The 16,592-nt window shown below is 29.3% G+C and overlaps 1 protein-coding gene across 1 annotated transcript in view; it reads left to right on the forward strand.

The window, feature by feature from the left end:
• The first annotated feature begins 3,848 nt into the window (after nucleotides 1-3,848).
• LOC115033156 (contactin-like) overlaps nucleotides 3,849-16,592 on the forward strand; it is a 24,406-nt gene continuing 11,662 nt past the window's right edge. Inside the window, exon 1 of the mRNA XM_029485241.1 lies at nucleotides 3,849-3,891. Within this exon, the coding sequence (XP_029341101.1) occupies nucleotides 3,849-3,891 (43 nt within the window). The remainder of the gene's footprint in view (nucleotides 3,892-16,592) is intronic.

The raw sequence follows: 16,592 nt of genomic DNA on the forward strand, positions 1-16,592 counted from the left end.
ATATGTTGAAATCAAAGCATTCTGGTAGAAATTTTGTATACAGGATAAAAAAAATAAAAAAAAATAAACACCATTGTAAAATCACTAGCTTCCTCGCTCCGCTCAGAATCTAAAAAAAATTTTTTATTGTAGTTGATTTTTAATTTTACTTTTTTAAATGATATTAATATTATACACTTTTCATTTGATTTTTCGAACCAGAGTGTTTTTCTAAAAATGTCGACACATTATTTTATTAGTTATATTGTATTAAGTACCTATTTAAAATTTAGCTATGAACAGGAGATAGAGTGGAGGTGTCCGTAAAATGTTGGTTTACATTAAGTATACCGTAAAAGCGGTATACTTTGCTCCAAATATATATTTTTTTTAATTTAAACTTAAACTATAGCTTCAATAACAAAGATAAAAAATTTCCTGTTCGCGTTGTTTTATATGTATAGATGTTGAGAGGTAAGAACAATTCAAAAATATCCAAATGTCGTACTAGTGACTTACTTATTCCCAAAAGTTTGGAGTAAAGTTAAAACATATTGCTGGTTACATCGCATAATGATTAAAATGTACCTTACTTTAATGCATATAATAACTATTAGTGCAATGTTTAGTGCTTGTGGTTTAACTAATCTGAACCTATACACAATATAATTGAAAAATATAATTTTTTTATTTTAGTTGATTAAAAGTCTTTTTTCAATACATTTAAAATTAAATTTCAATCCTCAAGATTTTGGATAACTTTTTCGTTATGACTTATGAGTTATGAGTTTATGTGTTTTAGAAAACAACTCTTTTCATGAAATAGGTACATCTTGGAGGTAAACTAATAGATTGATGTTCGAAAAAAATTTTGAAAAAAATTGTAATTTTAATAAGAACATAATAAAAAAAAGTGGGTAGTGGTTGTCGCTCTGCTGTACTATAGGTTACAAGTGGATCACTAACCACTGTAATGGATGGTGTTAAATTTGAATTCAATGATATAGTATCATTGTACAAGAAAAACGATTCTGAGCAAAAACGGTCGGTCAGCCTATGATATTACTAAGTATATTATTTTGATGATATTATTGTGAATAAAGTAATTTATATATAACATATTTATTAAATATCCACTTTCCCATCGAACAAGATACTGAAGTTGAAAATTGATGTTGTTAATAGTTTTTTGAGTTGATGAGTGTTTACTATTGAAATAGTCACTCAACTCAACTTTTGGACATGACACGACATGTGATGTAGCTGTGAACTCAGCTGAAGTCTAATAGCTATAGCCATCAATATAACACTCAAGGAATATTATGTTGATGTCATTGGTAACTATTAGTATATCTATTGGTAGTTTATTATTCTAATTGATTTTATTACAATTCTATGATAATTTGATGTTTTCCCATGCATTTAATATCTCGGTAAACTTATATATATATATATAAATATATATCTATTATATACAATGTATATTATAATTTTGTCGGAGTTACTGTATTTAAAAAAAAATAGTACATCTACTTAAAGTAAAATACAGTAGATTACCTTCTGTATGTCAGTCTGTTATTCTAAGCATATATAATATGTTTAAGTCTTAAGTGTAAGCTGAGTCCAAAGTGTACTTGGGCGTTTTGTTAGTTACCTAGTTAAAAATATCATCAATCATTCAGGCTATCAATTCTATTCGCATAATAATAATTATTAATTAGTAGGTAAATAAAAAAAAAATGTGAAAAATGACGTTGGTACCTACCTACTTAAATTTTAAACTCTATTGTGTCGTTTTTTATAACATTTAGATTTTTAGAGATAACCTTTGGAGGTCTTGTGGAAGACAGTGTGACGATCTCACCGTGTAGAATACAAGCTATATATTTTCAGTCATGAAATATGACGTATAACCGTTAAAATATTGGTCGTTGACATTAATTAATAAAGTAAATTCATCAAGAATTATTATACAAATATAAAATTATATAATATATATATAACCACGGAAAGTCAACTGCTCATTTCCCCCTTATATATAATATAATATAATATAATATATTATATTATATGTATATTATTAACGTTCGAACGTCTCATTAATAATATTATAAGTAGTTAGTAGTATACCTATTTACGGTTTAAAATGAAATTTGTTACGATGCGTTTCTGAATTATTTGTGATGTGAAATTCCGATAAAATAAGGTGCTTATACATTCATACTATAATAACGGCGGGTCCGCAGACTGGTATAATAATATATTATATCGACTCGATATAGATCTATATTATTATACAAAGACTATACATACTATTGTTGTATTTCGGACTACACCACATAATAATACATCGTCCTGTCTCTACCTATATATATTAAGATGGTTGGTGGTGGTGTACAACAGTGGTTGATTCCGTCCGATTTGAATTAAAAATTAAAACGGACGTATTGTTCTTGCACGTACACGCACAGGGTAGCGGTGGTGGCGAGCGGCTTGTTATTCTCTCGAGACTGTTGCAGACGGGGTGAATAGGTTTTTCACTTATCTAAAATAGCATAATAATAAGCATTTACGGCCTATATAGGCGCCATATTGTATAGGTGTACATGACCATCTGGCCAGATTATGTTGATACGACCTAAACGTCGGTGCTTTTACATATTATTATATATGACCGAATCAGGTGCGATGATATTGTCCTGCAAGCGTGAAATAGTGCTACAGGTGGCGCCAGGGGTGGGCGTACGTGTTTGTGTGTGTAGTCCACCTTAACATTTCCCTAATTTCACCGTTATTTTTTGTAAATAATACTTTTTTTCTCCACATCAGATTGTGGTACACCTACCCAATAATAATATTGTATGTATAATTATTATTTAGAAGTTATTTTCATTTTATGTTTGATTATTTTATAAATTAAATACCGTACATATGGTGTTATATATTATATTATTATTATTATTATTATTATGATGTTGGCAGGGGGGCCCGACCCTCCAAACAGTCCTAACCGACATGGTTCATAATATACAAACTTCCCACGGGTTAGTGAAATGATATATGGTCTATATATACAGTAATACCTACTACATATAGACCACGGGATGGCCGACAGCTGTGTTTAAACCTCAAAGTTCCGACACCGACACTGGTGTGAAACGCTATCACCTAATTATTTCTCCAAAGGGTAAAGTTGTCGTTTGTTTATTATTATTAAAGGGACTGTAATATAATATGACGACTAGTCGGTGGACGCTTTTGGACCTTTTATTTACGCACTTTCCGTTGATTGAGCGTCAACACCTTTTTTCGAGAAAACATTCGAGTAACTACTATAGTTGTGGGCTTTGACGAATCAAGCATAGAATATTGTGTACATATATTGCCATTGAGTATATATTATATTATATTACAATATACTATATAGGTACTAAATTATATTACTTACGTTATACGCGTTAATTATCGTAAAATATAAATATATCGACGATTTGTTTCAATTTAATCGTTTTTCATTTAAACTCGTTTTATCAATATCGTAAAAATTTCGCGTAAAAAAATTGAATAAACAAAAATAAGGTCATTAAGTGAAAATAATTTTAGGCGAGACTTAAGCATCTTCTGATTGAAAGGCCTATACAGTTACGCCTATGGCAGTCAAACTGGTAAGAATTTGAAAGTCTTAGGAAGTATATACGTTTCGGGTTTGCGCACACGACGCGTGGATTGGAAATTGAGCACAGATTATAATATTATAACAACACACCTATATCATATAATATTATATGCTTTGAAGCTATTTATTCGAATCATTTGCAGAAATTTTCGACGAGAACGTCATCATCCCTCACACGAGTTGTTTTGTCGAAATGGTCACGCCTGATCGTAGAAGATCTCTTGCCGGATCTGTCTGTACAATACCCACCTCGGTAGTACGATTAATATTTTATTATTGTGTCACACTATATTTGCAATCGTTCCAACACGTAGCTCGTTCACGACACTAAAATAATAATTATCATTATATAATATAATAATCAATGCTGTTTCGCGAGTTCGTATAAGGTAATCCGATATCGCCATTCGAATTTACATAATATAGGTATTAATACAAAATATTATATATAATAAGCGTAGATCGTATATTATTATTAATTATTATATTATATATTATATTATACGAGAGTTGAAGAACCTATCCCCGCGCCAATGTCGATCGCCATTGAGATAATGTCTGTATGCGACGCATCTATATTATAATAATATATCAATAAACGATTTTTTTTTCAATTATTACTGTTTTTTTTTTTTTGTTTACATAAAATAGCATTTTATACATGTAATACATTTATTATGTATAATATATCATAATATATATTTTTAATATTTTATAATTTTTTATAATTTTTATGCGATCGTATAATATTATAATAACGGCACGCCCGCTATCCGTTGTTTTCCGTAATTAATATCGTTTCGTCGCCAAGGCGATTGGATACGGGCGGACAAAAAATGAAACGAAACCGCCGCAATGAGAATTAATAATAATATCTGATGCCGGGCAAACGGTGTTTTGTTTAGCTTTTCTTTTTCTTTTTTGTGTTGTTTATCTCAATCGGACGGATTGTACCATAATAATAATAATAATATCGTTGTCGCCACCGCGACAAAGCACATTTATTACGTATTATAATATGCGGGCGGGCGAGTGCACTCGGTACTTCTGCTGCAGGTATATACGAGTATCAATGACGCGCCGTTTTTTCTTTTCAATAAATCCACCGTCATCGGCATAATATATCCCCGACCGTTTTTTATCCGGTTATACTCGTAAACAACGAACATGATATAACGCTATTTCGTTTTCATAAATGTATTATTATATTATATAATATACTTACGTGCGGTAATACGCATACAATATTATTGTAATACACCATATTTTATAATAATATAATAGAAATATCTATTAAATAAAAGACTACACAGTATACAATGTACAGGTATACAAGGGCGTGGCTAGAAATTTCATCAGGGGGAGGGCCTCGCAGTGTGTTTTTAAATTTTACCCCAATATAAAATATCGATAAACATTATTGTATTTGTTAGCTATGGATGGGCGGAAATGCCCCCCCTGCCCCCCTAGCAACACCCTTGCATGTTACGTTTATCAGTGCAGATAAAGTATAAAAATATATATGCGGGGGATTGTAAATTTCGTCCACAGTGAACTGCAGTATAAGGATAATAGTAAAAAGAGCTTGACAAGCTACACATGCAAGCTACACAATTATGTGCAGTAAATAATTTCCCCCTGCAATTTTTGATTTCTAAAATGGGTAATACGGTATTTTGAGCCCATGATATAACGAAGCATAAGGGGGAAGCTTTAGGGATTAAGCCCCCAAAAATGTCTATAGCCCCCCCAAACATTTTTTTTAGCACATCTATTCATTATTATTATAATAAGGCTTCAACCCCCACCCACAAATCTCAAACAATATTACACCTATGCATCTAAGTGACGTTGAGTTCATCGATATCTATTTTAAACACCGTGGTACATTTATTGGTGTAAAGCCGAATGTTAAAAATTTACATAAAAATGAACGAGTCTTATAAATTCTAAAACCCGAATTAAAAAAAAAAAATAAACAGATGGAAAAAATAGTCGAGCAGTTAATATGTGAAAATGATGTCTGCGCAGTAAAAATGTATTAAAAATACAAATAAATTCATATACATCACGTCATCTCTCCATTTGTGAATAAAATATTCAAAAATTCTAAATGGGTAGGTTACATGGTACTTAGTAATAATTTTGAACATAGATATAAAGTGTAAAATAGGTTTAGCACAGCATAAAATTACTTTTTATAAATACCTATCAACGGAAAAACATATTATGTGATGTGTAATAATTTGGATCAAAATTATTTTCACCCCTCCTATTCTTGAGGCTTGTCAAGTACCACTGGTTAGTCTGGTTTTCCAGTAAAGTATTTATGTATTATATTTCGGGTGTATGCAAATGCAATGGTAACTATAAGGAATAATATTATAAGCATCTATAAAACGCTAAAAAAATAATCAATGGTTATAAACTTATAAATTATAATAAATACACAGCTGATGCAATACAAGCTAAAGTAAAAACATCCGTATACATTGTATATGTACCTACCAAAGAGATGGAAAACATTTTCCAAAAATAACATAAAGGTACTTCTGAAACTGTTTTATGTCTATCACAATATTTTTATTTTGTTAACATTCTTCATATTTATCATGAATCATGATACCAAATATTCTACTTCCAAATATTCTTCTATATAAGTTCAAGAAAAAATAAAATAAGTAGGTATAAATTATTCCCTGTCGGGGGATGGGAGGGAGAGATCTCATACACTTGCTCAGTTGCTCCCAATACTGCGTTTATCAGGTTTTATTATGATAATTATATACGAGCTATATTGTAACCTATTCTGAAATTATACTATTCTAAAGCGATTCTTTCTAAACATAATTTACGTGTAAAAAATCAAATAATAATTTAGGTATAGGAGTTATATAAAAGAATAATCAACACTTCTCGGTGCCCCTAAACATATTATTTTTTACATTATAATATGCAAAATACAACATTTGGTATATGGGTATAAATAATAGGCTTCCCATTGTATTAGAACGTGGGCAATATGAACATCATTTTTCGGTAAATTTTCGTTTGATATTTCTTTGGCCTAACTCATACATTTTATTATAAAGACATTAGTGATCACTGATCAATATAATGAATCAAACATACATTTTTTCATAAGAATTTTTTTTTATTAATCGTTTTTCGATAGATACTGCATATAAGCAAGGCTGGGCAAGTTAACGATTTTTTTTAACTCGTTAAGTTAAGTTATTTTAAAATAATTAAGTTAAGTTAAAAGTTACTCATATTCTTTTTCGTTAACTCGTTAAGTTAAATTTAAAAAAAAAGTAACTTAACTTATTGTTAAGTTAAAATTTGCTAATTTGCAAAAATAAAAATTCCAGACACATATAATATGGTTTGTTAGATATTTTTTCTGGTATATTTCTACTTTACGGGACACTTTTTTTTTTTTTTTTTTGATACTTATGTATTTAAGTACGCTGAAGACGATGGTGCGGGTCCAGTTGTGGCCCAGTGGTGGTTTACACAGCAAATAGGGGGATATTTTCTATTTTAATGTCCGAGCGAGCGTAGCGAGAAATCAAGCATTATAGGTATTTAAGGGTTATTATATTAAGTTAAAACTTCAATTGGGCTATAACTTCGAGAATATCTTCATGCGCCAAATTCTGATTTCACCAACATTTTTTTTACCCAAAAAATGACTAAGTCCCCCTCAAAAAAACCCAAAAAAAGGGGTGTCCCGTAAAGGAGAAAAGTTCCGTTTTTCTTTACGTCCAAGAAAATTACTGGGAAAATTTAAAATGATACATCAAAGTAAAAACACATTCAAAAATTTGCATTATTTTTCGGACGAAACTTAACTTAATTTAGATATTTTTGAAATAAAATTAACTTGAAGTTAACACGTTAATCTTGAAAAGAAGTAACTTATTAAGTTAAAAGTTAGTTTGAAAAAAAGTAACGAGTTAATTAACTTAATTAAAATTAACTTAACGTTTTAACTTAATTTTAATTTTTAACTTGTTAATGCCCAGCCTTGCATATAAGTATATAATGATTATTAAAATGTTCATTTTTTTGAAAGCTATTAACGTTATTGGGAATAACTATTGTACATGACTAGTTTGAAGTCATTACAAAGAAATGGTTTTGAAAATAAACTATATTTTCTTACGTTTTTTAATCTTTATAGAATTTTTTTTCTTTTTTGTATGATACCCAGTATACATTTTTAAAATTTTGGACTACAATACTTTTCTGAGAATTTTAATGTATAAAAATAATCCAATCCAAATCTTTGACCAAATTTTTACCTGTACCAGTTGATAAAAAGTTGTTAAAGTAAAAATCAGGCGAAAAACTTCACGTGATTTTTAGAAATTAAGTTTTTTAATTGTATTTTATGTCATTATTATATACTCCATGATTTTTTGAGTTCTAAATTTATATTAATATTGTTTTCCAATGTTAATTTTGTATAACCTGAAAAATGTGTATTATAGACGTAGTTGAGCGGGTCGTCGACAGAAGGGAAATGAGTACTCTTCGGGTTCGACCTCTCCGTGGTCACAGGATTTTCGTTTTCTTTGTTACCATCACATTACATATTTATACATTCATACTCGTTTCCGTGAGGACAACTGTTTAACGGAAACGTATATGTGTGTCGTGTGTCTGAGGTCAGCCGGAGAGTTGTCCAAAAAAGTAACTGGTGTAAAATACCGACTTGAATCTTCAAAGAAATAAAAAAAAAACATTCTAATAAAATTAATATAAAAAAAGCCTATATAATAAATTACACCAACATAATGTATGCATGTATCGTAACTTTACCAACTATACTCGTACACTCGCATATATATATATATCAACTACTCAAGTCTATACCTATATATACCGTTGTCTCGTTCGCTATGTCCTTTTATAAATCGTCAACTATTTGAGTTCGAGTATATCAGCTGTATATATATATCATGTATCATATATTATGTATATTGTATATAATATACAGATGATATAGGTATACCTATATAATAGCACTAAGATTCTTATATACTCTTAGCGGTGAATCGTGAATGTAGTTAGGTATGTATATATTAGATATGTCTACAACTATATAGGTATAAAAACAAATTAATCAAGCTACTGCATAATAGGTATGCATTCGATTACGTATATGATTGACGTTTGAAAGTTTTAAAGGGGTAGGTAACGGTTAGTTCAGTGGAGTACACATAGGGTGAATAGTGGATAGACAACCCCATCACATGAAAAGATTTTTATAAATCATATAATATACTAATATCATACTCCCCCACCCCCTGAATGGAAATTTCTGTGTACGCCACTGAATGGGTCAGAATATAATTGAAATATTATATTGTATTTGTCTGTTTGGAATGCACTCACTTGGAAAACTAGGAAGATAAGTTGCGTCTGACATGATTATAATATAACATGGACAATTATACTATACACGCAATATACTTATTGATACCTATCTGCATAAGTAATAAAATAGACATAAATTATCATGTTATACTGTTTTCGATCGACTCCAATATTGCTTAACTTAAAAATGTTCAAAATACACGTGTATAAACAGTAAATAGATATAATAATATCTGAAGAAAGGAAAGGCTGTAGCCTGTAAGAACAGTTTCTTGTTCAACAACAATTACTATAAGTACCTATATAGTCTTGATTTTATCATTGGCCACCGACATATAACTGAATACGGAGGTAAATGTAGATAATATGCAATTTTCAAAACCCATTCGCATGTGTATAGTGAATTAGTGTCCGCAGGTAGCTCTCCAACTGTACAGCAAAAGTTACCGTAAATTATTATATTTTTCGTTGTTAAATTGAAATTAAAATAATAGAATTGTTTCATCTGCTTGCAGTTATAAATCCGATATTTAATTAATTGTTTTTAATATCGTTCATACCGTCCATAGTACTTAAAACGTTACACAATTTATTCGTTTATCGTAATTCAAAATTAAAACGTTATCCAAGTTTTGCGTTTATCGTTATTCAGAATAAAAATTGTATACAAGTGTTGCGTTTATCGTTATTTAGAATTAAAACGTTATACAAGTTTTGTGTTTATCGTTATTTAGAATAGTGTTAATACCTATTGCATTTATTAATAATAACTATTGCGGGCAGGTAATGGTAAATCAATTGTAATGTCTGTATGCATGAAATAAATATTTCTACGAAACGAATATAACTTTTAAATAAATGGATTTTAAATTATTTCGTTTTGTGTTATTTTTCGTTCAACGAATTTCTATAAATTACGTTTTGCGTTATGTTTTATTAAATTATATAATATAATGTATTTTGTTATGTATTGGTTTGTTTTGCGGTATTTAATTATTTTTGATTATCGTTTTCCATTATAATTACGTTTACAAATTTCAATCGTTTTTTTGTCAAATATAACGTTATTATAACGTTTGTAAGCCCTTATTCAAACATTTAATCATATAAGCACGCGCAGGTCTAATAATTATAGGCCGTCTATTATTACCGTCTTACCAGTGCAACGATGATTTTCAATATTTTAGTCTAGCAAAATCAAAATTCATTAGGTACAATTTTAATTACCTACCTTAGGTCATTAATAAAATCAATATTCCTTAATCATACTATAGGTACATCATATTATATATTTTGTATAATGTATAATTAATATATGTATAATTAATATTATTAATGTCTCTATTCGAATCCACTTTAGTCTACGTTTACTTTACCACTTCAAAATAATTAAGGAGTTTAGTAAAAAGTTAAGGTAAAATCTATGTTTCTCGGTAACATAATTATAATTAATACATATATGTCATATATATTAAACCGATTTTCGTTTTACAATTCAAGAATTTGCTTGGTTATAGAGTTTGCGTTTGACATATTTTAAAATTATGAGCAGAGCGATTTTTGTTTATACGAGTGAAAAATATGAACATAATTCCTCATTTAAATTATCTTTACCGCAATTAAATAATATCAAAATATTAAATATTATTATCATTTTTTTTATACAATCATTTAATGTTCAATTTTAAATTTCTTTTCTTTCAAATTTCAATTTCTTAATTTTGATTAATTTTAACTTAATTAACATTTGAACTTTACTGGTTGTATTTAACTTTAATTTAACTAGTTGTAAAAACCATATCGTTTCTAAGTATTTTCAATATTTTTAAATGTGGTGAGAATAACTTATGAACCTTATAAACAAATTTATGGTTAAGTTACATACATTTTTATTAGCGTTCGAACTTTGAAGTCCATATTTTAACATCATTGGCTTATATAAAACATTACAAAACAATTTATCATTAAACTATTTTGTTATTAGTGATTATTTAAAAAATATGAAGAACTTGAAACATTCTGCCGCATTAGTTAAATTATTATTTTCAACGCACAATCAAATTTTCAAAAATATTTATTATTTAGTCTAGTTTTAAGATATTTTTAGGTATTTAAAATTATAGAATAATTTTAGTTCTTTTTTATAAATGGGTATTGATAAAAAATTGTATTTTCGGTATACAAGTTCGAAAATTGAATACACGCAGGATTGTCACAAGTTAAACTTAAAGCAATTTAAATATATTAAATATAAATAAGCCACGATTTTTTTTTATAAATATTTGGAATTTAGATTTTGAAAAATTTGGAACTAGCAAATTATTTTGTAATTATTCATCAATTAAATATTTGATTAGCAGACTTAGTGACAGTAAGTTATAATATTTTTATAAATTAATAATTAAATTGAATATTTAGTTTATACTGTATTTAGATTTCGTACAATGGGACCAGGAAGTTATTTTTGGATAATATGATATAATTATTAACTTCAGATTTTTGCTAAGAACATAGGTATTGTCGTAATGTTATAAGGACTTATAACTCATAAGTCATAACATAATGCCTGTTATTTGAAATTGTAATAATTTATTTTTGCAACTCAATTTCGTTTTTGGTTTTCTTTACGAATACCTAAACATTTTTAGTTTAACAAACTACTTAAAAACGATTGAACTGAAAAAATTGGGGCTCTTCAAATTTTACCCATCGACCCTTATTGATATGTTTATATCTTTTTTGTTTTTTCTTTAAAAATGAAAATGTTATCTTTACAGATCTTTAGAAACGGGTTTTTAAAACGTATAGTATATTTTAGATTTACAATTCTGTTGGGGGGGGGGGGGGGATTTATCTACATAATAAAATTATATTATAATTCATAATATAATATGCTGATCCACTGCCGTCCCTTTCTCTCAGAATTATTTTTCGTATGCAATGATTTACCGTGAGTTCAAATTTAACACATCCATTTTAGTGACTTACTCGATGACGATAAATACTATAATATAGTGACTTCCCCGAGTATTTTTTTCTTCCTTAATATCTAGTAATTTATTTAGAATTACTCAAATGTACAAGATTAATTGGTTAGTGATATTTCAGTTAATATTTTATATAGGTACGACGAGTGAGTGCCGAACACAGTACCTAATTGATTTTTTATATCGAGGTCCGAGGAATATCTTATATCAACATTATATTACCTATAATATAAAAAGAGAAACCTAGCACTAATAGTTTTATGCTTTGATTAAATGAATGAAACAAAAATAAACGTGTTGACCGCAAGTAAATTGACCGCATCAGTACCTACCCGTAAATTTTTATAATAAATAATAATATTATGTTACGTTTAGAGAAATATGAATATAATATTAAAGGATAACAAATAATAGAAAAAATATAAACGTAAAAATGAAATGTACCTATTGCCGGGTTTAACAGTAGAAAATTCAATTAGAGTTTATTTTTAATCCATAGCTTTCAAAATGGTTTATTGTGGTTTAAACATGGTCAAATATAGGTACCTACTATGGTTATACAGTTATTATTCGATTTAAAAAAAAAATAATTATATCTTGGATTTAAATAAAATATACATAATTATCAATCATTATAAATTATAATAATTAACTATATATTGTATTATACCAAAGTACCAAAGTACATAAAAATGTTAATATAAGCTTTGTAAGACCACACTGTACAATAGTACAGATTAACTATAACTTTTATGTATATAGAGTATAATTATAACATAAATAAAAGCTATTAAACAATTTTTTAATAATAATGTAATATATTCTGTCATTCTGAAGACTCTGCTGAATGGATTCCTTGTGTCTAAAGACACTTTTTCTATTAGAAACCTTCAACTTCTAGAGAGGTTTCTAGTAGACATTTGAACTAGTTGTACTCTGGAGGGTCAAAAGTAGACATTTAATTATTTAACAGTACTTTGAAATAATCTAGAAACAATATACGAATATTTTATAAAATGTTATTACTATTATTTATTAGTACAAAACCATGGTTACCGAAAATATAGGCTGTTTCCGCTCAGAATAGTTTTTCATTATAAACATCTATCACAACTACAATAATATAGTGAGGCGAACAGAATAAAATCTTTGACCATATATTTAAGATTTTTTTAACTTGTCACTGGTAGAATAAATGACCCGGAGGACTTAAAAAAAATGTAGTGGTTGCTGTAGATGTCTAGATGGGATAAAAAGATATATAGAATGAACTGGTAATATTTATGACAATGAAACCGAAATACTACCAACAAACCAAAGAAAAATGTATTAATTGTAACAAATTTAATAACGGTCTTATAGTATAGATATTATCAAATACTTACCAAGATATTTATTAATAATTTTCCATTTTATTAATTTTATTTGCATTCACAGCTATATAAAGTTCTAATAATAAAAATCTAAAATACTTAGTTATTTTGATTTGATCATTTTATCCGTTTTCCGTCGATTTACAGATAATCCAAATAAACTTAGTTTAAAATTGTCAGTGACATATATCATTAAAATTTAATACATACTCAGCTTTCCTCATCACGAGTCATCCATATAATTGTATTAATTTGTAAAATGCAACCAGCAATAAACATAAGTATTATCATTCATTCTGATAATGAATCAGTGAGTAAAAGGCTAAATTTGGGTATAAAATTTACATTTTTTGAACGCGATATAATAGTATATATTTTATCGTAAATACCTTCACTCAATAACGCTCTGATGGGATTGGGAATGTTGTTGAATTAATTTATTACCTAGTCTTTATCAAAAATATCGGTTTACTTGAAACGTGCTGCAACGTTACTCTGTTGTACTTCAATAAAGAATGATTCTCACTATATACAATGGCCTCATATAGTATACCTACAAACATAATATTATGCTGGCCATTATAAATATATTTTTGGTTTTTTGCCATATATTTCCGTACATAATGTGAATAGTATATAAGTACCTACTTTAAAGAATACTTGGAAATAATGACAATCGATAATCGCTTGAGGTCTATAAAATCTAAATCGAATGTCACGCAGTGTATATTATTGCATTATATAGTTTGTACAAGCGACGAGGGGGCCATTTCCTTCTATTAACGCATAGCATTGGTACGTTTTATAATACGTTTCCGTTAAGAGCATAATATATAGAATTATTGTTCTCATATGGCCAAAACTCAAAATGTGTATATTATACCAACACATGTCGCCCGATATCGGTGTACAACACGTCTATTCATTGGAAATGTCTTGTGAATAATGACAATAAATATAATATATGATACTAAATTACTGATACATCCCGTTATCGTTTAGAAAATTGAAAAACACAAATTTCGACGTGTGGAGGAATGACCATTTCCTCCGAATAACGTAAACGATTAATATTATTCTTACTACCTATTCAAAGAATAATAATATAATATAATTCGTCATTACCGACTGGCAGTGATAAACTTTAATAATGAATTTAATAGACTTCAAAAATGTTTGAAATTATTTAGATTTTAATATAATTTAAGGAGTGCTCTGTGCCGATACAAACTCTCTTTTACACATAGGATTCATTCTTTTTACTTAAATTACTAAGCATAGATGATTTTTTTTAAACTTTTGATGTAGGTATCCTAAAGAACATTTGAACGATTAGTTTCTGAATTATTAAAATATATATATAAAGGATGATATAGTTCATAATTTAAAATAGTATTATCTTTTCTTATGTATGTTCTTTATATTCGATATTAAAAAAAATACAAAGATTAATATTGTGTATTAAGTTTTCAAGCATTTTGACCAAACGAAAACAATTTTATTGACATTTAAAAATACCAAAAAAAATTGAAAATTGAAAATGTCTTAACCTTTATACCTTATACCTACTGACTTTCGTTATTCATATATTTATTAGTTTACCCTATAAATAAATAAACTTTAACATGCGATCACGCCCCCCCCCCCCCGAGCTTACTGCCATCCATGCATTTGTCCATAATAATATTTTCTTCGACATTTCCAATTTTGCTCAAAAACCCTGGCCATAGTGATCCGTATATCCGAATGAGTTATATGATGCATAACATATTAACATGACAGGTATACATAACATCATGACAATAATATTAAATATTATGATGAATCGTTGTCACAGGCAATAGTATTATTATTATCATTTTTATTATTATTATTATACACGTGATTGAGTCGGTTAGTGTGGGAACTGGGAAGATTGTCGTAATGTATATATTATTATAATTCCAAAAACCGTATTAATGACACAGCGACAACGGAGACATTGTACCGAGCGGCTTAAGTCGGACTTGATGCCAGCGACTTGGTAGGTGGTATATATGGGTGCCCCCCATACGGCCATATTATTATATTATACGTATATACCGATGATACAATGTCCGCTCGAGGAGTGCATTAAACACATACCTAAATGCCTATAACCTATATATATATATATATATATATTATATATGTGTATACACAATATATTATCTAATAATGAAGGAAAATGACCGGTTGAAAAACGTGTACGCACTCGCGTATCGTATATATTATAATATTATATAGGTACTGTTCAGATCGGATGAGAGATTCGAAATAGTTTCCACGGCCGCCGCACACCTCCCCTCGTGGTACACGATAAGTATATATGATATTATTATATATGCACGCACACAAGTGTGCATATGTATATATATATATTATATTGTATTCATATAATGGCTTCATTTGTCTACCATCGCCGCCACCCGAGTATTTAATATTTCATATTATATTATAACTATACGTCGTACATATAATATTATATAATATTATTATTATTATTATTATTATTATTATTATTATACAGGTACGCGCGGTATATATACGCGCGGAGTGAGCGTGCGTCTTTGTACGGGACCGCCCTGCCGCCGGAGTCTACGGGTGGCAGATACCGTGGTCGTGGTAGGTTCCATCGTACACGTATAATATTATATACAAAAGATATATAATATTATATACCACTATATGTGTGTGTGTGTGTGTGTGTGTGTGTGTGTGTAACACAGGTATATACCAGTCGCCGCCGTCGTCGTCGTCCCCGGTGGTTATACTGTATAGGTATATACCTGCTATAATATTGCCGAGGGAGTCGCTACGACTGCCGCCGAAATTCACGCTGGGCCCCACACAGGTTATATACGTATATGTGTATATATATATGTATAAGTATATAGCCATATAGGTATAATTTCCATCACCGGCAGCAGCAGCAGCCACCGCCGCCGCAGTCACAACCGGTCGCGAACGAGCACCGTGAGACGTCGAAATTCCGGTGCGGACGGACGTCGGCTGCGGCGGAGGAGACGAGTTCCTCCTATACGTACATTATATTATTATCGCCGCCGCCGCACGCGCTCCGCTCTCGTCGACACCACCGCAACCGATCCTCTGTATCGTTTCGTTTTCCACTCGTCGTCGTCCGTTTTCGAATCGTATTTCTTTTTTATCCTT

Source organism: Acyrthosiphon pisum, chromosome X (genome assembly GCF_005508785.2).
Source record: "Acyrthosiphon pisum isolate AL4f chromosome X, pea_aphid_22Mar2018_4r6ur, whole genome shotgun sequence".
NCBI lineage: Eukaryota > Metazoa > Arthropoda > Insecta > Hemiptera > Aphididae > Acyrthosiphon > Acyrthosiphon pisum.